General features: G+C 41.4%; 1 protein-coding gene across 36 annotated transcripts in view; it reads left to right on the top strand.

The window, feature by feature from the left end:
• Window positions 1–26,573, top strand: part of SORBS1 (sorbin and SH3 domain containing 1) — a 163,132-nt gene that overhangs the window by 101,839 nt on the left and 34,720 nt on the right. For 23 of the 36 annotated variants that reach the window (XM_021398263.1, XM_021398275.1, XM_021398267.1 and 20 more), the window contains 11 exons: window positions 841–960; window positions 2,699–2,814; window positions 5,112–5,912; window positions 6,512–6,880; window positions 9,721–9,868; window positions 14,508–14,537; window positions 16,920–17,095; window positions 17,889–17,952; window positions 23,344–23,391; window positions 23,507–23,636; window positions 25,235–25,349. In XM_021398263.1, the coding sequence (XP_021253938.1) occupies window positions 841–960; window positions 2,699–2,814; window positions 5,112–5,912; window positions 6,512–6,880; window positions 9,721–9,868; window positions 14,508–14,537; window positions 16,920–17,095; window positions 17,889–17,952; window positions 23,344–23,391; window positions 23,507–23,636; window positions 25,235–25,349 (2,117 nt within the window). The remainder of the gene's footprint in view (window positions 1–840; window positions 961–2,698; window positions 2,815–5,111; window positions 5,913–6,511; window positions 6,881–9,720; window positions 9,869–14,507; window positions 14,538–16,919; window positions 17,096–17,888; window positions 17,953–23,343; window positions 23,392–23,506; window positions 23,637–25,234; window positions 25,350–26,573) is intronic. The other 13 variants (XM_021398281.1, XM_021398280.1, XM_021398284.1 and 10 more) reach the window with 5 other exon arrangements.

Raw genomic sequence — 26,573 nt, 5'->3', positions numbered from 1 at the left:
TGCATAAGAAGGGGAGGTGATGTGTTTTCCCGTGGAAGTAGGTTGGGTAAGTAAGAGTCTCTTTAGGCATATTGTTTCTACGGATATCTTAAAGGAAACAACTCTCCGGAAAGATTTTAAATAAGGGCAGGAAGATAGCAATAACAAAACAGAACTTCAAGGCTGAATAAGGGGACAGGAAGAAAGAACCCAAATCCATGGACTGAAGTGCACAAGAAGCTGTGCTGAATGGGGCCTTAGCAAGGAAGTTGACATGATCTGTTAAATTTCTTTCTACTTTATGGCATTTGGGTTCCTACATCAAAAAGATACAACGCTGTCATGGAACTGGGGGACTTGGCAAGGAGGCAGCTTGCAGATCATATTCACAGTTACAAGATTTTGTCCTACAATAAGCATAAGACTTTTTCTATCTCAGCCTGCACATAAGGCATTTTTAAGCACACAAATCATGCTGCTGTATACCACTTGGACATCCCAGCAGAAGAGCCACAGGTATAATAGTGTCCTGCTGATGGAATATTTACATGCAGAGTAGACCAAATAAAGCAAAAGGACCCATGAAATTTGCTTCAACCACTCATCCTTTTTCCCTGTTTTCTTATCTCTATTACACTGACGCAGAACTTGTTTCTACATTCATCAGTTACTTGAATACGAAACTGCTTTGAATTCTCAATGCTTTAAATCCAGAGCTAATCTTCATCAACATAAACATTACTAGATCGATTCACTCAGAGGCAGCCATGCTAAAATTACTCCACAAAGCTCTGATGGCTCCTAGTAGCTTTGTATCGTCTCTTTCAATGTGTTTTCTCTGTGCATGTGCATTTCCTGTAGAAACGGATCCCACTAAAGTCTGCAGTGGAAAAGGAGCTGTGACCCTCTGGGCATCTCCACCCTGTGAAGGGAGTCAGAAAATCTCTTCACCATGTCCTCAGGATGCTGAGAAACCTGAAAGTAAGTGAAGTGGTGCAAAATTAACTGGAATATGTTGCCTTGTAATAACATCGTGTGAGGTCAGTTCAGGGTCTTGGGCTGGGTTTCTTGTTATTTGATTTTTAAACTAAAATGTAAAGCCTGAGGTCCTGTAACAGTTGGAAATCTCTTTTCAAAAACCAGACCAGGTTCTACATCTCCAAGGAGGGAGGTGGACTCCTATTCTCTCCCAGTGCGTGACCACTCTCTCATTGACTTAAGTTTGTTTACAGGTCCTTTTTGCTACCAGGAGCAGCAAAAATTCTCATCTAGTTGTTACTGTGGTGGCTGTTTGGTTGTTTTGTTTTGTCTGTCCTGGCAGACTCCTGTCCACTTCCTTTTATCCTGGCCGAAATAGGCCAGAAAGAGGCCGGGTGGTGCTGCTTGCCACCACTGCATTCACTTGGGTTGTCAAGGGAGCAGGGATGGCATCCCAGACAGACAGTGTCGCCACAGAGCTTTGCCATCATTCAGTAGCAGAAGTGTAATTACTTAATTGTAGGAGACAGGCAAAGCATAATAAACCTGGCCAGTGTAATGGGTCTGGCAGAGAGGATGAACTCCCACAGGCAAGATGCTGTTGAGGGGGATGGGGGGTCAAAATTGCTCCTGAAAGCAAAGCACACATCGTTTCTGGATGTATTGTTATAGGAAGAGCGATTCCATTAATTCCAGCCCCTGTGTGCCACTTTCTGCTCTGTCTTCTCCTCCCCTTCTGCTTTACCCTTGACCTTCCCTCTTTTCATGCTGCTGCCCTCCACCATTGCCTCTCACCTCTCTGCTGATGGCTTCATAAATTTCCGGCAGCCTGAATGGCAGCGAGCCCATTACTATGGAAATGAGGTCGTTAATACTTCCTTTGCTTATTCTCTCAATCACTTTATGAAATGTACTTTGGAGCTGAAAGAGCCTTTTGCATCTAACAGCAAAATGACTACTAGCAGAGGAGAGGTAGTGGGGAGGAGCCCAGTGGGAGGTGGGTAAATAGATGATGAAACAAATGCATCTATATGCAGGGACTTGCTTGTAAAGTGACATTGTCTTTAAATTCCCTTCACGTGCATGCACTTAGTCTGCAAAACCTGATCTGTTTGTTGAGAGTCCTGTGTCCCTGTTAATCATATGTAGTGGCGTTGACAAGGGTAGAAACGTCTTCATCAGCTGTATCAGGGCTGAATATGGAGTCCCTGCATTCCCAATAGCGTGTGGTGTTCAGACATGAAGCTGCAGCTTTAGAAAGTAGCTAGCTGGGCTGCCTTTTTGCCTCTGAAATAAGAATGTCAATGAACAATTGTTTCTTCATTGCTCTGAATGAATTGCCTTGTGTTTACAAAGGTCAGAAGCGAGGAGGGCATCATGTTTGGGGCTGGTCTCTATGGTAATTAGGCAGCCCAGTCAGAGAGCATTTTATGTGTGAAATGAAGTAACTCGACTCTTTACTCCAATTGGTACATATTTTCTATAAACGTAACAGTTTATTTTTATTTTTTCCCTTCCTTTTCCTTTATGCCTGTCCTCTCTCTTTTCTGTGAAATGCTTAGGTCTGGAGCCAGAAAACACAGAAACAGGTACAAACATTGGCTGCTTATGTTGTTGCTTCTGCTACTTTCTTGGAAGTATTTCTTTTTGTCAGGAGGGAAGAAAAAATCCCCTCCTTCAATCATTCTGTAGCTGGAGGGAATCCTCTGTCATCTGAGTTGTTTTTTGCCTTCCGTTCTAGATGATTGGAGATCGTCACCCAACACTGATGCCAATGGGGATGCACAACCATCTTCTCTGGCTGCCAAGGGTTATAGGAGTGTGCGTCCGAACCTTTCCTCAGACAGCAAGCCACAGGTAAGCCTTTCTTCTGCGGCTCTCAGGGTGATCTTCTGGGTTCAAGCACTGGATTCATGGGCAGGAGTCCTGGGTTGAACTCCAGACTTTGCTGCAGTCTTGGGTAAGTTACTCTGCCTCAGCTTTTCCTTCCTGTAAAATGGGGGCAACACTGATGTCAGCAGAGTGCTGTAGAGCTCTTGTGTTCAGACAGACCACAGTGTTTCGTTGGTGGATGAAGAAGGACAACAATTGCAAGAAAAAGGTGAAGTAGCCTTCCATTTGTCTTTTTTGTTGGTCTATTTTCTAGAGGTTGCGCAGGCTGAAGTAAGTTATTTAGGATACACCTGACATTGGAAACAAGTTATTGAGGAAATGCCTTTCAGTTTTAACACTGTAACTGATGCAAGCCTTTTAGGACTGACAAGGGAAAGATTATTTGTACCTTAAGATAAATTGTTGAAATGAATTTATGAAAAGAAGGTGTAACTTCATCCTTTTGAGTGACTGGTCTGCAAAGAGGTGGTCTGAATGCTGATGAGTAAACCTTTTGTTAGAAACTGTTTTCTTGTGTGAAATGGAAGTCTCCTGAAAGCCTTGTCCCCTATCAGGGTGACTGCTCCCATCATCAGGGACCTGTAGTAATGCCACAGAACAGACACTGTTCCTGAAATTGTAAGTGGAAGATGGCACAGCTCATGAAGACATGGGAAGGAGCGGCACCCTAAAGGAGAGACCTATTTACTGTGTGACATTTACAGCTGGTCCTGTAGCCATTTGCTGATCTTACTGATGAACAGAGAGAAGACTTAAGCATGTAGTACTCCTTACAGAGGTAGCAAGGACAACTGACCAAACTAAGATGAACTGGAACAAAATGAGAAAAGGCAATTGCAGATAGATAATTTGTATTTTCTCATAATTTTCTCATTTTTCACTGTATGGTAATGCAGTGATAAAGTGAGCCTAACATAGGAAAGTGCTGTGGTGCTGAATTCTTCACAGTAAAGCTACTTTCTATAAGGAACCAAAAGAAGATGAGCCTGTTCCAAAACCAGAAGCCCTTCAGAAGAAGCACTTCCCAGCACACTTCTGCAGTCTTCCCTCATCAGGGACAAAGGTGAAAGAGGAGCAGCGTGAGGACAGGAGTAGCTTCAATTTTATGAAACTATTTTAGATATATATCCATCTAACAAGAATAGGTGCTTACCCCAACCTGTTATGTGTGGATGAATTTTACAGGTGGTACTTTTTCATGTTTGATTGTTGTGGGCTGTTAGGGAATCTTAGTTCTGATTTTGGCTACTCTAGCAGTGATTTAGCCACTCTTTGCCCATAAAAATACAGCAGTGGTATGTATGTGTGAAACATACTTGTATAGTCTCCAAATGGTTAATTAGCAAGAATGCAGGGAGCTGCTGTTCACTAGGCTGGTGTTTTTGTTTATTCTTTTCAGCAGCTTATCATTTTTGGCTATTGGCAACCAAGTAAAAAGTAAAACCTCTCTACTGCAGTTATTTTACTTCGAAACAATCTGTCTTTCAGCAAAAATTCACTGTGTTTGGAATTGGAGCTGCAATTAGCTGTGAAGTACCAAAACCAGTAATACTGTCAGCTGCTTATTTTTATTTATGTCCAACCCTCCCACTCCATCAAAATTCACTGGAAACAGAATTTCTCTGTAGCAATCTTAACTTTGAAGGCAAATTCTTATTAACTCAGTTCCTCGGGAAACTTTAATTATTCTGATTTTGCCAAAAGCATTTTTAGGACTGGGAAATCCTGAAGAGAATTCAAGAGCCAGCTTTTCAGTAGCAATAAATGCTGACTTTTTACTTAGTCAACTGCGATCTATTGTATTCACGTCTGTTTTCATTAGCACTGGCAAAACTTCTTCATGTTCATCTTTTGGCAGTGCACTTAATGTGCAGTGGAGATGGCCTAGAACTCTGAATTTGGCTTTGCAAATCAGATGTCCCTGGTGCTGAGAAGTATTTGGTTACACTGACATACGCCTGGGTTTAGTTAGGCAGGATATTAAATCTTAATATGGAAATGTGTAGGCAGGGATTTAGAGCTGGGTAATGTTTGTGTGCTGCAGTGATGAGTGCTGAGAGAGGCTCTGCGAGATGATGTGAGTGAGTTCTGCCTTGGCCTTCCAGATACTGTATTTGCTTTTTGTTCTTGCTGTTTTAAAACCTGCTTAACCCAAATCTAATGACCGAATTCATTCTTCCAATTTATTTTTCCCTCCTTTTTCCTTTCATTTTGTGCTGCTTCCTCTCTCCCTCTCTTAATTCTGGACTCTGCCTGGGCAGGCCCTTCCTCCTCCCCGTCCTCCTCTCCCCAAAGAGGAAAGCTTTGCATGGCGTCCTCGCACTGACACTAAAGCAACCAACCTGCTGCCAGTGCCCATTATGGACTGTGTGTACCTGAATGCACCCAAGCCTTCTGCTCAGCGCGCATCACTAAATGCCAGTGCACGGTGTTACTTCTCATCACCCACCCCCTATGGGGCAGTCCCCAGTGGGAAGCAAGGCTTGCCAGCAGGGCATTTTCCTTCTTCAGGTCCCAGAGATATGGTGCATGTTGGGCAGCCACTCTTGGAAAGTAGCTCCTCATCAAATGCATCATCCTTACAATGCAACCCTGACAGGGCAGATCCCAATAGTAAGGCTGGAATGAATTCCAGTCATGAGACGAAGGCGGATAAAAAGGTCAGCAGACTATATGTAGCTTGTTTATCTAACAACACTTGCTCGGCCACATCTGAAAATTCCACTGGCACCACACATGACCCATCAGCCAGCACCAGTTTGGGAGCTGAGGTCACTCAGGCACCAGCCACCGATATTGTTTTCTCTGCCACGGGAAAAGCTCTTCCTGCTCCTCCTCCTCCTCCTATTCCTCCCAGGCCGTACTTTTACATTGTCCTCAATAAAGACGCAGTTAGTTCTGATCCGGGCCAGCCCTCCTGGACTCAGTCGTCACCTCCGCAAGCTTTGAGGGACAGAGTGCTAGAGCCCCAGAGCACAGCTGCCACAGAGGACAGAATGAGAAAAGAGCCTTACCTTACCCAGCAGCGGCAGTCACCATACAAGGCAGTGGGACGCAGCATGGTACATGTTTTCTACATAACCTTGTTTTCTTTCAGCCATTTGAATGGTTCTTTGATTCATTATAATGTTTCCTTAATGCTTTATCCCCATCCTTCCTAATTTCTGAGCATCTGATAACGCCACCTGAGCCTTTGTGGTCTTCTACTCTGTGATATTTAACACCTCATGTCTCCCCAACACTGATCTGTGTGTTTGTGTGTGCATGTTGTTTGTAGGGGGCTGGGTTGGACTGGCTAAGATCTTGCTATTTTAGGGAGGTGTAAAAGAAGCGAACTCTGTAACGTGTTGGTTAGTGCTTCTCAAGTGATGGGTGAGTGCAGCACTGCTTTGTGGTTTGATTTAGCCTCTGCAAATGACAAGATAAGAGGGGTGGTGAGGGGAAGGAAGATGCTATTTCGTTGTTTTTTTTTTTTTCGTGAAAAGTTGTGTGTGCTTACAGAGGCCACGGCTGAAAGACTGAAGAAATACGTTTCTCTAGGGAAAGAAAGTCTTTTGGGTCTTCGTATTATTTGGGGTGCATCCTTGCATGACGCTATATGGCTGCATTGGACTAAAGTTCCAATCTTCCCCTTTGCATAACAACACCTTGTTTCCTACAGGATGCCACTGCCACCACAACTCAGCCTGGGGTTATAGTAGTCCCCCTTGTCCAGATTAATCCAGACAGACAGCAAGAAGGCAGCTCCAGCACTCCTCCACCGCCTCTGGTTCCTTTCGGGCAAGGCTCCGTATTCCCTGAGACTCTTCCTCCTGGCACACCCTTGACTTTTCCGACTCTAGATGATTTCATTCCCCCACATCTCCAGAGGGGTTCCCACCATAACCAAGCACCCTCTGCGTCTGGCACGTTACCCTCTGTTTACCCGAAACTGCCATTCTTCTCAACACCACCTTCGCTTGTACCTCCAGTTACGGGGGTTTTGCACAGGGGCTTGAAGCCTGAAATCACTGGAGTCATCTCACGTACAGTAAGCTTGCCAAGTACCCTTCTCACTCTTGTCCTAAATTTGTATTCCCAGATTAAAATTACTTTCTCCTTGGCTTACTAAACTTGAGAAGAGTGATGACTCACTCCCTGCTAGCAGCATGACAACTGAAACCTTGTTTATGTCCTATGCTAGTGCATGCATATTGCCTGCCCTGTGCAGCTTTGAACTTTTTATTGACTGTCTACTTCTATATCCATTCTGCTAGATGTTGCACATTTTAGGAGTCTTCACCAGGCTTTGCTAATGATGAATTCTGTGTAAACAGAATAGCTGCAACTAACTGATCTCTTCAGGCTCTTTTAATAGCATCATTAATTGTGTTTGAACAACACTGGAAATAGTAATAGCAGACCAGTTAAAGGTTAGGGTTGGCTTTCTGTTCCACTTGGAGCCGTAAGACTGTATGGTCTCTACAGAAATTCCTGTTGAAGCCGATGTAAGATTGCTGCTGATATCCAATGACCTGCAAGCAATACTATCAGTTACTGAGCTGAGGCTCTTCCAAGAACGTGGGCACCATGGGATAGGTTAGGATCAGAGCGTCTCTTCAGTACCAAGTTGCCTGTCTTTGACTGAATTCTTCGAAATTTTCAAAAAGTACTGCAATAATTGTAACTTGAACTTTGCTATGTTCTTCCTGGCTTAGATAATTTTCTCTTTAAACTCATCACCTTCTATTAAAAAGTCCTTTCAAACAAGGAGGAGAAATAGCTCTCTGTTGAAGATTTGGAGGAGGCAAAAAGTACAAGGAGGATCAGATACTAGAAGTCTTAAAAACACCAGCTTTTTTATATGGTTGCTCATGAGGGTAAGCAGGAAGCTCAGCAGAACCTCCATCTCTTACAATGGCACTTTCTTTGGCCTTTGACTCTATAGAGGTCAAAGTGATGCCCCAAACAGGTGTATGGGGTTTGGGGGGGGTGGGGGGGGGGGGGAAGGAAAAAACAGCTGAGGATGATATTTTAGAAAGTTCTTGGCATTGGCCTTTCTGTTTCTGTTGGAATTAGTGGGCTTTTACTGCTGAGAGCAGTTGAAGTATTGTTATGGAGGCTATCTGCAGGCACTAGGAGAATTCAGCAGGCATCCAAATACTAGGGTAGTAGTAGAAATTTTGGTCTACCTGATTTTCATGAGCTGAGAGTTTTGAAACTTTAGTTTTGTGCATGCTCTGTTCACGTGGCCGCAGAGCTGTTTTCCACAGTGATTTTAGTGCTTTTTGTTTACCCAATTTGATGACTTAGCTGGGACTCCTAAGCCTGACTTGACCTGACACCCTTCTTCTTTTAGGGGTTCTTTATACATTAGTTATCAAAGTGGAGCTCAAACCCATCTCTCCTACTTCTCCTGGAGTCCCATGCCCTTCTCCCAAATTGCATTGCTTGGAATACTCTCCCAAGCCAGCAAAATAGGGTGAGGTCTCTGTCTTGGAGAACTTTGTTTCTGAAAACTGTTGATCAGAAACCTTCTGTTCTGCCCTGATGAAATATCTATGGCCTGATCAGGATGCTTCTTGAAGGAAGAACACCTTCATCCAGCAGAACAGGATTGTTTTGCTCTACTTCCCCTCTAGGTTGGAATTACTGTAGATGCTGCTTCTGTTTATGGCCTATTCTCACGATAACTTGTTTGAGATCTGGCCCTTCCTTGGCCCCTTACCTTATCCTGTAAGTCCTTTCCATTGACACTGGTGGGTATGAGGGCACTGAGCTTCACTTAGCCATAAAAACCCAGAGAGGTGGTTTTTTCCAGATTCTTCTGGATTAATAGTCTGTGTACTTATTTATTTTCAGTACTGACTTGAACTCCCATTTGAATGCTCAGCCCTGTTTCACGGAGCAGTGGTGGCCTGCAGTATTCCAGTCTGACAGTGGAGCAGCAAGAATGCAGAAATTCCAAGTTCACTCTGTTTGGATGCTTATTCCCCATTAACTTTAATTGTAATTGTGCATGCAGATTCTGTGAGAAGCTTTGAAAGATCTCAGCCTAAACTGCTGCACGCATTCTTAGGCCATCGCCCCTTCACTGTTGTTGACAGTAAGTTAAAGAGAGAGCCTGATGTCCTTAGACTGAGAATTTTCAAGGATCAATAAGTCTCCCTGTGAGCACAGCCTGTATTTCTACAGGACAACCAGGGCTGTGGTGATACCAAAGGTGGGTTTGAAATTCATAAACAATGGATCTGGCTGCTTTAGGAAGGCAAGAGTAGCTTGCTATCCATGCTCCAGCAGCAAAGTTACGTTGAGTATCTTCCTTAATAGAGTCCTGTTTATCATTTGTCTGTTTTTCATGATTTTTACCATGAGGACGTCACACGGTCTCCTGAGTGATGGTGCTAACCTTATTTCTTGGACCTTCCTTACCAAACCAGCTACAGTAATGTTTCACTCTAGAACTGCATGAGTTTTGCATGCCTGATTCTTGCTATGAAAGGAATCATTTTAAAACAACAACCAAAAAAAGTGTGTGTGTATGTATCAGGGAAGGATGTCTGCCTCTTTTCTTACAACTAGAGTTGCTTGTTTCTGGCACCCTGTGTTTGCTCTACAGAGCCTGCCAGATTAATTTAGTGCTTCCTTTTGGGGTTGGAGTTGTGAAACCCAACACCAAAGAATTATACTACTGCCTTAGCAAACTAATTGCATTAACAAGAAGCAGAGTATGTACATGGAGCAAGGTAATGCTCATGCTTAAGCCTTTTTACTAAAATTTACTGTGATTATGCTTCTCCTTCGATCTCAAATGGCTTTTTTTTTTCCCAGATTTTCCCAGTGCTGCAGCTTTCCTGCATGCCGATGATAACGTATTGCTCTCCTTTTCAGGACCCAGGTCCTGCGCTAAATGAAGTGTCCCAGCCTAGCAGTGGCACTGACTATCCAACTTCCTTCACATCAATCAACAAGTCATCTTCTGCCTATCCCTCTACCACAATCGTCAATCCCACTATTGTCCTCTTGCAGCACAATCGAGGTAAGGAGACTTCCAGATAGATATTTAGGTTCAAACTGAGTAACCTGTTAAAACTGCAAGGAACTTAGGTATGTGTGTGCCATGGACAATGAAGTCCATACTACTAACGGATAATAAAGATGCCTTCAGGAAGTGTAGGGACTGCAGCATGCTCCAGGTGCACACAGGTGACAGGTTAGAAGTGTGGCACAATGCCTACTTTTTCTAATTAGTACCTGTGGATCAGTAGCTACTTCGATGTTGGGGAAGATGTTTCTAAGGGGGCGTATTAAGTTATTGCAGGTAACAGCTTATCCCTCATTAGGTGCCCTGTCACGGTGGAAAGGGTATATATACTGTTATCTATCTGTCAATAGAATCAAGATAACTTGAGGTAGGTCCTCATTCACTGGAAAAGGGATGAGCTGCTTCTCAGCTACTTCAGTGTGGAAGCAGCCATATTTAGCCAGTAGTAAATCAACCGATTGCCAGTATGTTTGAATTTAGCAGTCTGTTCCTCCATCCACAACTTGTTAAACTCAGACCCTCATTGCAGTACACCCTGAGCTCTAGATTTGTGTATGAACAAATCAACTTAATAAACACAAGACTGCTCATACAAATCTTTCTCCACCTCACAGCAGCTTCTTCTGAATGGATAGTAGCATCTCTTTATCTCTGGTGTTGGAGGGAAACTTTTTCTTCTCCTTTTTAGTTCTCCTAATGACTGGCATTACCTCAGCCTCACATTTGATTTTGCATCACCAAAGACTAGTTTGTGAAGGTCCACACAGATGCAGTCCCAGTTTGCTTTGATTTCTGGTGAACTTGGGAAACTCCAGGATAGGAGGAGGAGAAGTTCAATCTGCAATGCTGCAACCTGTGTTTTGCAAAGAAAAAAAATCAGGAAATAGCGGCAAGGCTTGCACTCATTTTAATCAGTCTACTTACCAGCATTTCTTGGTCTGTTCCTTTGCAGATGACATGTATATTCTTTTCTTCAGTGCCTCTATTAAACAGACTACTGTCTTTAGCTCCAGAGATAGTTATTGTGCTGTAGCCCAGCTGATGGTATCGCTCGTGTGAGTGGGTTATATCTCTTCCTTTCTGCCAGCATCTGAAGAAACTTTTTGTTCTCCTGAATGAGGATGTCTGAATTCCCAAATGTTTTATCTGAGACAACCTTTTTATCTCAAAACTTTTTGTTGCCTTCCTTAAGCAGGGTTACTGTTCTGGTGAGCTTTTGCTGTAAATCTGGAGCATTTTAGTGTGTGTGCCTCACAAGGATACTTTATGTATGTAGATTTTAAGAGCACGACAAAGAAATTTATAATATGGTGGTCCACACACACTGGCTTTGAGACAAGGAATGTCAGATTGTTCACTTGATTAATTACCTTCGCAGACAACAATTTTATTCTGTCTTGAGTATATCTTGCCTCTGCCCGTCAGGGCTTGTAATACTGTAGCCTGATGTATTGAAGAACCTTATAATCACATTTTTGTTGAGTGTGATATAGATTGCGACTTGTTAAGCAACATAACTGAGTCTATAAAATATCTCATTCAAACATGTTTTCCAGTCTTTAGTAATCAAACCTGTAATTTGTAAGAATCATACTGAACTGGTTTGAGAAGACATCATCATCAGTCTGTACTGATTGATGCTATGTGCTGCACTATGTTTTTAATAATAAAATCTCATATCAGCCATTACAGTATTTTTTCTGGGGTTACTGTGAACTTGACAGGCAGATGTCCCAGCCATCATGTTTGTGCTTTTCAAATGTTGTCACAGCATCTTTCTTCCTGTCCTGTAGAGTTTCCTTTTATATTGCAAGGCATACTGAGGATGAATGTCAACAGTCCAGCAAGCTACTCTTCCTGAAACTTCTTTCTTTAGAATAAAAAAACTGGTCTAAAATTCTTCAGTGCACTTCATAGGAGCACAATGATTTTCAAGTCTCTGACCTCAGTCGTTGTTATTCAGCATGGTCCTTTGTTACTGTTGAAGTGTTTCTCCATCAGGCAGTAGGACGTCAGACTTTTTATTTAAAGAGGGGGAAAAAAAGAATGGAAATAGTGATTGGATGTGTCATCTTTTTTGCCCTCTTAATAACAGTTTCAGTGTGCCTGTTTGGTAAAATGTGAAGACCTTTGCTAGGTCTGTTTATTCTGAACCTCTTTTTGAGTCTCTGGGACATTCTGTAAACTCTTGCTTCCAACATAATTTTCTTCTACTTCCTAGCATACATTATCTACTCATAGTTACATTTTCTGTCTTTTCCATCTGTTTATGTATTGGGGATTTCTTACAGTTAGCTTCTGCCCCCATCCAGACTTTATCCCAGCATAGTATTAAGTTTTTTTGGTAGTGTTTTGTAATATTTTTGTAGTGTAGCTGATGTGGTGTTTTTAAATGGTTCTCAGATCTTAGTGATCCTTTATGTTTCTCTCCTGGCTGGTGTGATTCTTATTTGATTTCATCTTTTTGGACCTTATCCACTCAAACGGGTTTAGTTTCATGGCAGATAAGGTTGTTATTAGATCATGGTCCACCTTCCCTTGGAATGGTTAATTATATTTTGTTCTGAAATCAATTCCTTCATGTCAAGATGAGTTTTAATATAAATTCCTCTTGTGTGCTGTGAATATCCTTTGAGGAAGACATTTCAAGGTCATTTTAATGCTGGCAATCTGAAATCTCCAGTAGTTCAGTTACTCTTCCAGATGGATAATATGGCCTTTTTTCTCCTCAGTGGGTTATTGATTGCTCTTTAAGGAGCTAGTTATCTTATTCTCTGGAGTGACTGTTGTAGCAGACATCACCTACTGTCCTATTTTATACTTTACTTGCTGGTTTGTTAATCTGCAATCATTTAAGGTTTTTTGCTTTGTAGCTGCTAAACTTAGAAACAGGTCATGACATTTGAAACATGGTGAATACAATTACTCAGTCATGATGAGAGAGCTCAGAATTTTTTTTTATACCGGATTTCAGAATCACCAACTGAATAAGATATATGCTTGTAAGCAAGTCATTTCAGATCCTCTAGTTCATTCCTAGCATCAGAATAAGAATTTTTCCTTCACATTTGTTGTTGTCTAGATTGATGCATTTTATTTTGACATCTTAATTTTGCAGTAAACATACTCAAATATTTGTTTCCTCTTCCCCTTCTGTTATTGGTTTCAAGTCTTCATTTATTCTGTTGCTCCTCTGGGAATCCTGAAGGCATCTTCAGTCATTCCTTCCCTTTTGCCAGCAGTTATGTTCTTCTATTCAGCCCTTCCTCTGAGACTCCAATAAGTCTTTGGCCTTTGCTTACAGTCCCAGAACACAAGATCAAAGATCAAATCCTCATTTACCTAGTGTGTGCCTGAGGCTGCAAGCTGCTTCTGGTCAGGTGGGAGAGTGAGATAGCAGATACCTCCCCAGCTTCTGTCCATCAGGAGCTCTTTCCCACTCTGAGACACAAGTAGAAAGAGAACTTCACCTTCATGTAAAACAAATAAACAAAAAAACCAACAACAAAAAGAAAAAACCAACAAAAAGAAACAGAAACAGCACTTCTTCTCTGCTAGTAAGGGAGCTTCATTTAGCTAAGATAAACGCTGGTCTCCCTTGCTAAGTTGCTTCATTTAGTACAAATATCCACCGAAGACAGATTCTGCTAGCAAACAACATACAAATGGAGGATTTTCACCTACTGCAGAGTTGCTTGGCAAGTGTCCCATGCCACCACAAAGCAGTTATTTCCAAAGCAGGCAGTGCATGGCATGATTTATTATGAGTATTTAACAGGTGTAATTAATATATATAAAGTTTTGTAGTCTTTGCATTAACCACATGAGCTTTCAAGAGTGTCTGTGTTTTGTATGTAAGTAAAATGTTTATTCTTTTCAAATTGCTTTCATGCATTAAATAACTAGATTAACTGCTAGGCAGTGGATAGAGCAAAGAACACAGCTAAGAATCCTTGGTTTATTCACAGCTGTGACTCAGGCAAGTTGTTTGGACAGCCCTTTTGAAAGCAGCTCTGACTGTCAACTTATAAAGGGTAGTGAAACACCCCAGAATATACCACAGATGTCCCAGTCTGGGAAGTCAGTAATGAAAAGCTGTAAAACAAAGTGACTGTTCTGAAACTCATAGCCTTACCCAACTTGTGTCTGTGGGCACATCGCTTAATCTGTGACTCATTCATATGTGTTGAGACTCAGCAAGCATTGACAGTGGCTCGATCTTTTCCTATATCTCTATGAAATACTACAGCATTATTGTTTTAAAATGCACTTTGTGTTAATGATAACAGTTACTGATCAAGTTGGTTGACTCTGAGTACTCAATGTTTTTAAAATTGTCTCCTGTCCAGCTTTTTTCATTCCCTCTAGTATTTAAAAAATAAAAAATACTTTTTACAAGTGTATTGGGCACTGCATCACGAGATTTGTGTTATCCACAAGAGTGCTGTGTGGAGAAGGGGCTGTGGATTGTCACTTTAGCAGTGTATCTGAAAACAGACTCACTCCAGCAGCTGCTGCCATTCTGTCTGCAGCATATTTCTTGCCTGTCAGAAATGCAGCACCAGAGCACTTGCTGTTTGTCTCACCCATTTATTCTGTATTTTTCTTCATTTTGTTTCTTCCTTTACCACAGAACAGCAAAAAAGGCTTAGTAGCCTGGCAGGTATGATGTGAAAGGTCTGCTCCCTCGCACCCACTGCCTCTGCTGGAGCAAAGTGCTGCTTTGTTAGTTGTGGAGTGCCTTGAGCAAACATGCTTCCCAGGAACTGCAAAAGAAAGACTTTAGATGTTTGTCCTGGCTTGGTCCAGGTCACCAAGTGTTTGATTTTGGTCTCTCCTCCACATGCTGCCTGTGTGGCCGTGTTAATATGCCTAACTCATCGTAAGATTCACTTACCTGTTGATTGGTTTGGTTGCCTTTTGAGCCTTTAGGTTTACTGACGTGGGACGTATTCTCAAGTTTCCCTGCATAACTGTTAGAGTCACTCTTGCACAGGATGGGGAGAGAAATAAAAATCAGCATTGACTTCAAGAGCAGAAGTATTTGTGCCGATTCCTAAAAAGTATATGATAAAATTGTGGCAGACAAGTATGCAGGTGTGCTGCTGGCCTTCTTTCCCCTTGCAGCTGTATCTGCCCCTGCAGCAAGTCCACGAGCCTCTCCTTGACAGGGAAGAAAAGTTGTTTTCCTGTTCCCACTCCCAGGGTCCAGCTCCCTCCAGCCAGCTCCTCTGGTGCCACACCAGCCCGTCGCTGCTCTCTGCTGTGCCCTGCTGAAGTGGCAGGCTGCATGTTTCTCCCTTGGTGGTGCCTCAGTGCGTGCAGCTCAGCTGTGTGTCATGCAGACAGAGGCTTCCTTCCTATTGGTTTTCCCTTTCACAAGATGTTTCCCTTACGATCAGGAACTCTTTTGTTTTCTAAACTAGAGATAGCTCACACTGTGGCTTGTTTGGACCCAAATGGCCTGTGGCCTGCCAGTGAATCCCATTTTGCACAGCTGGGCCTGTACCTGCTCTTAGTGAGTCAAAACAACTACAGAGGTGCAGGTGGCCACCTCATCCCCCTGCCTCTTGCATCCACTTTATCACAGCAGTGGAACTCTTGCTGTGCGGCCCCATATTGCTGCTGACCTTGAAGGTGCCGTGGGGTGTGCAGTGTGGCTATCTGTGCAGCCAGGCACCAGGTTTGGCTATTTGATGTTTTTAAATACTGTGGCTTGGTATGTACCTCCAACAGTGCTTTAGAAATCTTTGGAGCTGTGTCGCAAATATTCCAGTATGGAATTTGGCTGTTAATTCTCCCAGACGTAGGGGAATGAACTAAGTACAAAATAGCCCTTTGCAACAGAAACACAAAAAAGACCAGAAGACAGTGTATGTCCATTACCAGGGAGAGAAAACAGAATAGGAAAAGTTAGATGCTTAATTGATGCTTTGCCACATGTTGACCTTTTTTATAAATATTATTTCATTTTTTTAGAGGAGAAACCACTCTAACACAAATCTGTCACGTACTGATTTTTGCAGGCCAGAACTGTGTTTGCTCAGAGTACCAATGCTTTGTTGTGCATGAGCCTCTCCTTTGCTAACTGTCCCTCTCAGATTCCTTCATATTTAATGGCTTTGGGCAGCATGGTGATGTGCATGTGAATAAACCTCTCTCTCTCTTCAGTGCATGCAGTGATATAAAATGAACAAGACCCATCAAATCCTTGATGAGGCAGACTGTAAAATCACTGATGTTTTCTTTGTAGAAAGTCCATGTAGAAAGAGTCCTTAGCAGAGCCCCAGAGTTGTCATGTTACAGCTCTCCGGGGCATGGTAGATCTTCAGAGCAGTCTGGGCTCCCTGGTTCAATTATTCTTGGCTGGATAAGGCCCTGGGCAACCTGATCTAGCTGTGATGCCCCTGTTCACTGCAGGGCAGTTGGACTAGATGGCCCTCAGAGGTCCCTTCCAACTCTAAGGTGTCTGTGATTCTATGGTTTCTTGCCCAGTGGTGCTGCATATGGAGATGTCAGTCAGACAGCATCAAGGAATTCCAGGTAGAATCAGGGCAGTCTGGAGCAAGTAGTTGTTTTTCCTCCCATAGAGAGGAATTGTACATATACTAACCAACAGTAGTGGAATTTGTTGTTTACAAATTCAAGTTAAGGCACAGAGATTATCCCACTGACTGTAACAAATAAGACTTTCAGGCAGGTGAGTGCAAGCTGTGAAAAGTAGTGCTCTACTACCATGTAGCTGATTAAGAATGAAATTGCAGAGTCACTGATTAGATCAAAAAAAGTCTCCAAAACCAGAAATCTTTTCTTGTCTTATGTAACAGCTGAGCCTGTCATGAGATGTGTGAAGAGATGCTAGCCTGCTTTTGCTGGTATCAAATGTGTTCTTGCCAGATTCCTTCAGCCCAGGTGCTGGCCACAGCTGGCAGGGTCACAGTCTGTCTCATCAACTATTTGCCAGGGTTCTTGCCTTAAAAGAGTGGGGTATGGTGAGCTGATGGAATGCTGGGATGACATAAGAATCCCTTGTTTTCATTTCCAGATTCAGTGCCAGATAGACTAGTTTCTGATAAAGTAGATCTGGCACTCACACAAGTCAAGCCAGTCCAGGAGCCAGTGCTGAATGAGAAGAGGGTAATGGAGGAGAAGAGAAGAATTGTCAAGAGCCCTCAGCACATGGTTGATACTTCTGTTGATGACATTGGCATTCCATTGAGGGTAAGGCAGCAATGGAAAAATGACCATCATGAAAACCTAGGCCAAGTTCAGTCTGTCTTGAAACTTGGGGATTTTGCTGAAGAGCCAAAGGCTGCAGAGATGTAAGAAAAGATATCATTTTAGTTCCAGCGCATGTTATTATGAACTTTTCTATCGATGACCCAATTTCAGCATCAGGTGAAAAAAAATCAAACATGAGTCTCTCTTTCCATCATATTAGAGAATATTGTTCGTTCACTGATAGCAGCAAAGAGGAATATTAATTTTGCATTATTTTAGCCATCTTAAAGGCAGTTATCTCTTCTAAACATCATGTTTAATCTCTTTCAACTATCAAGTGAAATTACAATGAAAAGAATAACGCACTCAGAGCTAGTGCCTGGAGTGACTTGAACACTGCATGTGTCCATTGGACACAGTGAATAACTAAATTACACATGGTGTCTACTTTTTTGGTGAATATAAGATGGGATTGCTCTGTACAATCTTCCACATAATGTACTGTTCTATACTGATTAGAACATACTCCTACAGAACTTCCACTGTGTTAGTAACTTCAGTGAAGCCTGTAGCCTGTATTAGATTATACATTTGACTGAAATTACTCATATTTTAAAGTATTGGCTTCATATAGCATTGATTTTTAGGTAGTCAGCAATAATAAATGAAGCGGGAAGCAGAGCGATAACCATACTAACTGCTGAAAGGTTTGTTTAAAAAAAAAAAAAGACTTTGAAAGAGTGGTAGAATTCATGTTTGTGATTATTTGTGTGTGTTTTTTTTTTTCCAATAGAATACAGACAGATCGAAGGACTGGTACAAGACAATGTTCAAACAGATACACAAGCTAAATAGAGGTACTGTGTGATGGGTCATTTTACTTATTTTACAAGACCACCTTGACAACACTTTTAATACATGTGAAAAATCGTACTGTGGATATTCAGTAGAAGTGTTTTATGTTAACTAGTGTTTACTCTGCACCACAGAATTCAACCAATGTATTTAAAATCTCTGAAAACAAAGGTAAGAAAGCAGTGAAGTCCAAAGCAAGGTCTCATTGTTCTGAGAGGTGTGCTGCAGTGCCTTCATGAAGTGTACTACTGAGTGTACAGGAGGCTGCCATTAAGTCTACACTTAAGAAACTGATCTCTGAACTCCAGTTTTAGCAGGTACCCCCCCCAACACCTTTGAATGCTATTAAGCTGTTACTGAATCAACTTTACGCACGAGAATAAAATTCTACAGCGTAAAGCTTTAGTACCTGCTTAACAGAACTTGGTTTGAGGCTCACTGAAATCAAGGAAATGATTTCCACTGATTTTGGGCAGTTCAGAATCTGAATTCTACTCTTCAAAGCTTCACATTTTTCTTCATTCAAAATTCAAAACCGTAGTAAGCTCTTGCAAACATGAAGTTTCACATTTCTATTAAAGTTTCGTCGTGGTGAGGGACTCTACTGCTTTGAGGCACTTCTGTGCCTGGCTGCTGATACATCCATGTTCTTTCTTCTGTGTGAGAAATGGCTGAAGCAGTGTTTGCAAACTGAACCCTCTGAACAGGCTCATGTGCAGGCAAATGCAATTCAGAACTGCGCTTACATAACACAGCTCCAGTTTTGCATGCTCCAGGGTTTATTTGCCACTGCAGGTGCTGTCATGATGAGCTTTATGCATATATAGGCACTGTGTTGTATTGGATAGAGTGAGAAAGAGTTGAACCATTTCCTCACCCCAGTGCTCCTAACAGAGGTTCTTCAGTTCAGCCAGAGCCCACACTTCTGGATATGAAGAATGAATTCAGTCCTTTCTGCTTGCAGGATCTCCCTCAGGGCCCAAGAAAGCATCTGGGTAGTGTCATGCTGTAGCATCAGCACACGAGGAACTGTTCTGCAGCTTGTGTGGATTCTTGTCTTGCCATTCTTCCCCTTTAAATCTTTACTCTCTGTTCTTTTTCAAATCATGTTCCTCTCCTTAGACACTCCTGAAGAAAACCCTTATTGCCCTACCTACATATTTCCTGAACTTCCTGAAATCCAGCAAAAACCTGAAGGTACCAGAAGCTTAGTCAGAGTATGTGTTGTCTCGTGCTTTGAGTTAACTGTACTATAGCACCATAATAGTAACTAGATTCAGGTTTAGTTATGCCCAATATACCTTCTTATGCAATGTATAAAATAATTAAAACTTCGCTAATCCGTTAATCCTTTTTTGAAGTATGATGATGTTTAATCAAGTGTTATTAAAATAAGCAATAAAGCCAAGTGATGATAGGAAGTTGGGGGATGAAGCAGAACCTCCACTTCACTGTGGATAGCCTCAAAATCCACTGCTTTTCTCTGCTGCAGAAGACAATCCTTATTCTCCTACATACCAGTTTCCTGCGTCTACTCCTAGCCCTATCTCTGAAGGTAATAATGAAGGATCATCTTTATCTTTCTGCACAAATGCTGCCTTGTCCATTTATTTTCTTCCTGGAGTTTTTTCTAGTTGCTGAGCATTGTGCTGCCTCATAATTATTTGCTGCACTGTAAGCATTGCCTTGACTGTATGATACTTTTTTGGCTTTGCAGTGCTCCTCTGGCTTTCTAACTAGTAGTTGACTAATGCTGTAAACCTGAGGTTTGCTTGGTTTTATGCGCTTACCAATTGTACTTAGCTGTATGCGTGCAGTGACAACTTAACATGCCTAAAATGCTGATATACGTGTAAAGATGTGATTTAACTCAGATTTCTCTTGCCTTCCTTTTGGATCAACACATTTATTTAATTATTTATTTCTTATTTTGAATATTAACACGGTATTAGGGCCAGACCAAAATGCCACTGAAGTCTATTGGTGAAATGGCTGCTTGCTTCAGTGGGTTTTGGATCAGTCCCTCAATGCAGTCCTTTAAAATAAATGTATCTTGGTAACATGGGTTCAGGGCTGGCCTTAGGTGCACTCGCATATCTAGGCAAGAGCAGAATGTGACAGTCACATTCTGCACATCTTGTAACTTACATCGTTGTCTTTACATTAGCCTCTTCATGTGCTCAGGAGATTCCTTTAAATTTCAAGTATAGTCTAGATTTGTCAGTTATGTTTCAGGGATGGTGAAACTGTATTTATTGCAGTAGTAATCCTACAACTGTGTGCATATGTATGAAAACACTGATATATTAGAAACATTGGAATCCACTGCAGACATTGGCCATATGGATGTTTCCTGATTAGGGAGATGGTGGTGGTGACAGCCTTGTTTGCTTGATGTTTTGGTTCTGCTTTAGATCCTCCTATTTGGGAACTTGCCTACTTAGCCTGTGCCTCAAGCCAGCCCTGGTGAGATTATTAATTAACCATTTTGTTCAGTTTTTATACTAAGGGTTTGGTGGGTACTTTGTAAAAAGAAAAGTGTACGATCTGGGTTCCAGCTGAAATGCACAAAGAAGATGAGAAGTAAGGTGCATTTCACTGTGAAAATGAATGTGGATTAGTGTCATACGGATATCTAAAATACTTATTTCTCGGTGAAACCTGCAGGTGAAAAGTCCTGTCTTGCAAATTACAAGGTAGTATAAATTGTTTTCTGTTGGCAGAATGGCATATTGATACAAATGAGAGAGAGGGAGAGCCTTGGTAACTGGTCACTAAAAGAATTTTGTAACTATTTTCTTGTTTGTAATGAAGTTTGAAAATCCACCTCACTCTTTATCTTTACAAATACAGTTTGTAACACTAAAGGTTTTACTGCGTTAAGAATCTGGTTTCCCATAAATTTCCCCTATGCACTTCAAATGTGCAGGTGAAAGTAATTTGCTGGTTTAGGTGGCTGATATTTTATTGGACCAAACATTTGCTCATTATTTACAATATATTCGGAAATGTTTCTCAACTACCTGCTTGAATTCCTTCCTTGGTAAGGAATCCAGAACATGTGACGGTGTAGATGGGTTGGAGTCCACATTTCATGTTCAGAATACATTTCAGAGTGATCTATTCAGCTGCAGAGGGCTTTTACAGAGATGGGGTGAAACCTCAAGCTTTAAATTGCAGTACGCTCTGGGTGTTAGTGTTTTTGCTCTGGACTGTTGTGTAAGATCTCTTAAAAAACGTTAAGATTGGGTTCCTCTCTAAAATTATTTAACAGTCTAAGAATATTGAAATCTGGAGACTTTGGCCAACCTTAAAAACAGACAACAGCAGCAACAACAAACACCGTGTAGGTTCTCTAGGAGCTGCAGGGGAACTGCCACTTCTTGCAATAAGAATCAGATTTTGGAAGTATGGTTTGGCAATGGCCAGCTCCACTAATAAGTGTTGCGTAGATAGGATGCTGCTCTGAGAGCGAGGAGATCTTGTTTGAATGCTCATCTCTGCTTTACTCTTTGAACTTCATGGAGTCATTCCAGATTTCTGTGTTTTACTATTAATTGCTATAAAATGGGAGAAAATACAGACATTCTTCAAAAGATATTTGAAGAGACAGAATACTATTGTTTTCTTCTCTGTTACTTTAGACATTAAAATCGTTGCAACTGGAAACCTAGCATTTATCTGAAGTGAATTTTTCCTGCCTGAATAATGATATTTAATGAGTATTGACATTTATTTTTAAGTAGATCAATTTTTTTAATTGTTCAGTAGCATTAAATAATACTGAGAGATGATTGGATGTAAAGATGGTATTAGATGTGTTTGTACCTATTTGTAGGGACAGATGGTGATTTACCAAGTATTTTGCTATTTGTATAAACCCACCTTTTGTACAGCAATAGCAGTCAACTTTTTCAACAATTCCTTGTTATGATATTAAATAGATTGATATTTGTTCTGTCATTTTAGTATAAGCCATGGAAATTGGCCTGAAAATTGGCCTTACTTTTTTTTTTTTTGCCTGAAGGCTATAATAAGCATACCAGAAATCAATAACTGTGTTTAGAACTTAAACCTTCTAATTCATTCACCAAGAGAAACTCAGCAGAGGGGCTAAGATTTAAGACGTCTCTGAGCCTTTCTGAAAAGCTCAATTAAGCGATGAGTGCAAGTTCAGGTCAGCTGTATTAGCCAAATTGTTTTTCCAGCAGATGTGGCTGGATATAGCAGCTACTCCTTGAGAGAGAAGCTGCAAATTGTTTCAATCTGTTGATTGACATCACTAAGTTAATGTGACAAATGTACAGTATGTTCTTTTCTTCATCTATTTATGTTTTCCTCTATTTTTATCTGGCTATTTCAGTGGTTTATTATTCACAGAGATGTTAGTAATATCTTTTTCTTTGCAGGCGTTACATTTTATCTTCTTGCATTTTACCTTGAAGTCTTACAGATATCTCTAGAATACTTCCCTGATAGTTGGAACTCTCATCGGTAGAGAAAGGCGATGGGTCTGTGGGTCCAGTTTCCAGTTCTGATTCCAGCTCCTCATGCTAACACATGCAGTTCATTGAGGATTTATTCCAAAGCATGCTGAAGTGAAGATGGTGGAAAGATACCTCTAGGTTTTTGATAGTCAAAACCACTCTCTGGACATCACCTGTAGAATAGGGGGTAGTAATGCTGCCATCCTCCCACCTCTTTTAGGGGCATATCTACCCTGAGCCTACAACCATCACAGTCATTGTTGGCTCTTGTAGAGCTGCTTGAACACCTCTGTTGCATTCTATAGATGTATATTTCCCATTCAAAAGGTAAGCTTTTCAGAGCAAGGACAGTCTCTTAGTGCAAGTATACATATGTGTATTGTGCCAGGAATGTTATCAATGTTTAAAGATAATCCAAGTCAGTGAACATACTTCATTTTGGTGTGCTACTTAATACAAGCAAGATGGCCCAGCGATTACTGTGTGTGATTGAGAGCAGGACTCCTGAGCTCTATTACTGTGTCTGTCACCTATTGAGTTATTTTAGGCATACAGTTCAGCATTTAGATCCTCGATTTATCTTTCAGCTTTTGATAAAGTGGATCTAATAACACTTGCTCTGGAGGCGTTTTGTGACAAAAAGTGATTGTTTTTTGAAGTGCTTTGAGAGGCTGGAGAAAGGTATTAGTATAAGTACTACATTAATATTTATATCTAATCTAGGAAGTATTTTTAAATGCAATTTAAACCTCATTGGCATTTTCTTTTTTAGGATCCTCTCTGTGGTAGGTATTGGGAATATTACTTTCTAGTTATGGCCAATGTAAGAATGGAAATGAAAAGGATTTCTGATGCTTCTTTTGGAAGGCTTCTTCAGCTCACTTGCAAAATGCTTTTGTCTTTCAGATGAAGATTCTGATTCATACTCTCCTCGTTATTCCTATTGTGAGGACAGTAAGTAATTCCCATTTCTTGTATAATATTTCAAACATAAGGGAGTATATTAAGGATGTATTTCTTAGCCTCCTATCCAGTTCATCAACATTCCTGTATTTCATTTATTCTACAGCCAGAAGCCAGCCTTCAGTTCCTCGCTCCAAGAGTGAGATGGACCATATTGACTCGGAGAAGGTGTTTAAGAGGTCTGCCACTTTGCCCCTACCAAACCGTACTTCGTCGCTGAAATCAAGCCCAGAAAGGTGACCCGAACTAAGATATGTTTAGATCAATACTGGAAGAGTGTCTGAAAGCTCTTCTAATAGGAAGAGAACAAATGTGGAAGATTTAGCTCCACAACTCCAGATGAACTTTTTTGAGGAGGTGGAGGTGTACTTTAACTCTGACTCTGCTGCAGGACACTAATGAACTCCTTTGTTGCCACAGGTTGCTCTCTCATTGCATCTTTTATTGAGCAGGCATCGCACCCTCTGTTACATAGGTAGTTTCCTGCTGGAGTGGGGAGTGTTTCCTTGCTGTTGTGTCTATGGGTGCCCTCCACAGAAGCACAGTGGGAGGTCTCTGCTTAGTGTGACACTGTAAAGGCACCGCAGAATACAAGTGAATAGCAATAATTGCAGAGGGGCAGGAAGTGAATTTATGCTGAACCTTGGAAAAGGTTTTTTATACTGCCCTTCTCTGAGTCATCTCACCCGTGTGAACTTCATTGGCAGTAGGTTCTAGTTAGCTTTCAAGATTGCTAGTAAGCTTTCAAGATGATTTCTGTCCTGATCTTTTGCTTTGTTACCAAGCATTGAAAAACTCTTTGTAAGCGTAATGAATGCATTTACCAAATGAAGGGAAAGCAGAATGGGCAGTGAATATTATATGTCCTGTGGAATTCTCCCGGCTTTTGAATTGGTCCTCCTTCCTTCACTAAATTCTGCATGCTTTTAATGTTTTTCACTTGATGCCTCAAATGTGTAATGCCATGATTTCAGAGTGCTATTTCAGCAAACATCTCATGTCATAGAACTGATAGACCATCTCTTCCTTATGCAGAAGTTGAAGGCCCTTTGTAAAATTTCTTGCAAGTGAAAGAATCACGATAAGTAGTGCTTCCTGTTATCTAGTAACAGAACAATGTTTCACCCGGGCAAAGTTTCTCTGGGGCTGGAATCTTAAGCAATCAAGTTAATTCCAAGCAGTAATGATTAACACTGTGGAAGTTTTCACAGTGTTGATGGTCCAGTCATTTTGATTATCATCTTGCTTTACTTTCAAAGAGAACTTATTTGCCTGTGTCTTCCAAAATCAGTGAAGAGAGAAGGGTCTCTCAGTGGTGGGTGGTTCCTATCCTAAACCAGATCAATAGGGTAAGTGGGAGGAAACCTGGAGTGGCAACAGTTTTGGTTAGATGCTGCACTTGTGTATGGTGACTGTTAGGTGCGAGGTCAGTGGCACGGCCAAAATGAAGAGGTTTAGCAGAAGAGATTTAATCCATGTTGCTCAAAGTTTGGACGTGTTGGTATTTATGAGTTTAATTTGAAGTTCATCATTACACTATTTTCAATCAGGAAAGACATGGAAGTCTGACATTTCACTGAAAGTATGAGGAAGACAGCCACCCCACCCTCTTCCAGTGGTTTCAGTGTCTGAGCTATGTCAAACTCTGCCTGTTGTAGAAAAACAAATATACAATCAAGAGTCCTATCTGAACTGCTCCTGCAGCACATTTCTTTCCTGGATGAAAAAAGTACTGTGATTAAACCAGGATTAGCAGGAGAAGGTGCCTGTCAAAAGAAGTACTTGACTCCGCGGAAACCACAGTGATTTGTTTAACTGATCTTTCTTTCCCTAGGACGGACTGGGAGCCTCCAGACAAGAAGGTGGACACTAGAAAATACCGTGCAGAGCCCAGGAGCATTTATGACTATCAGCCAGGAAAGTCCTCCGTTCTGAACAGTGAAAAGATGGTAATGTTTGTCTTTTCCTAGAGTGCGCCTTGATCCTGTAAATGTGATATACTCCCTGAGTGCTTGTCCAATTCCATTCCGATAGGTTTCCTTATGTTTACATTGCAGTGCTCGTGTGATGTATTCTGTTACATTTTGTTTTGAAAATTGTTTTGTGTAACTTCTTAACACTGACTCTCTTTATAAAGCAAGATCCAGGGGGACTGAGAGGCTTCTTTACTTCTGGATATGTTGTTTTCTGTGTTAAGTATGGATCACTAACCCTAGTTTTTAATCCGCGTTTGACACTGACCTCTGCAGCAGCTGTGTCGCCAGCTGTACTTTTTCTAGGGCACAGCAGTAGGGTTGAAAGCATTATGCAACAAAGCAGCCTGGTTCAGTTTCTGTGTTCTTTTGATGCCATTAGCTTTAAACACTGAACAGCTTTTTAGAGTGCCAGTAATGTGCTTCAGCGAATGCTTCTGAGGTGCTTTAGAACACAGCCCCTTGGCTGCTTTCTTCCTTAGCTGGATCTTACCACTTCAGTGGCAGGGGTGGCAGAACTGAATGTGAGCTGGCTCCCAAGCTACACTAGTGCGTGACCTGGAGTATTAAGTGAACTGTTACCAATTTCAGTTTGAATTAGTAAGCTGTGAGTTGTGACAGCTAGGGCACATACAGAAATCTCACTCTGCAGGCTTGGGTGAGAATATGTGGCAAGTAGCAGGGCAGAGAGGTGGTGTTAACCTCAGCCAGTCCTGCTTAAATCACCTTTACCCACTTAAGGCCCTTCAGGTTACAAGTGCAACTCTGAAAGTGCTAGAAGACACTGAGTGGGGTTATTAGTGAAAAAACAGTTTGATGCGTAAAGATGTAACTGTTCTATATAGGCATTAATTTGAATGATTTGGTTGGAGTTGCTAATTGCATGTGAAATTCCAAATGTAAACTGCACTCTATGCCTTAACAGTTCAGACATTGATCCAAGCATACAGTAAGTAGATTGATCCTGAAAAACATACCATAAATTTTATCCAGAAACACAGGCACTGAACAGCAGTTTAAATCAATAGAAACGTAAGAATCAAGTCTGATGTTACTGTGTTACTACTTAGTGTTTTGGTGGGCTTTCTTTTTTTCTCTCCAAGTGCAATCAGGACTCATAGCTTTTTGAAGATCCTGCAGCCAACTTCTTTTCATTCCTGTCCTTCACTGACTTCAGGAAAGTTACCCCTGATCAGCACA

Source organism: Numida meleagris, chromosome 5, assembly GCF_002078875.1.
Source record: "Numida meleagris isolate 19003 breed g44 Domestic line chromosome 5, NumMel1.0, whole genome shotgun sequence".
Lineage (NCBI taxonomy): Eukaryota > Metazoa > Chordata > Aves > Galliformes > Numididae > Numida > Numida meleagris.
The sequence above is the reverse complement of the archived record's forward strand: the minus strand, read 5'-3'. Positions and strand labels throughout refer to the sequence as shown.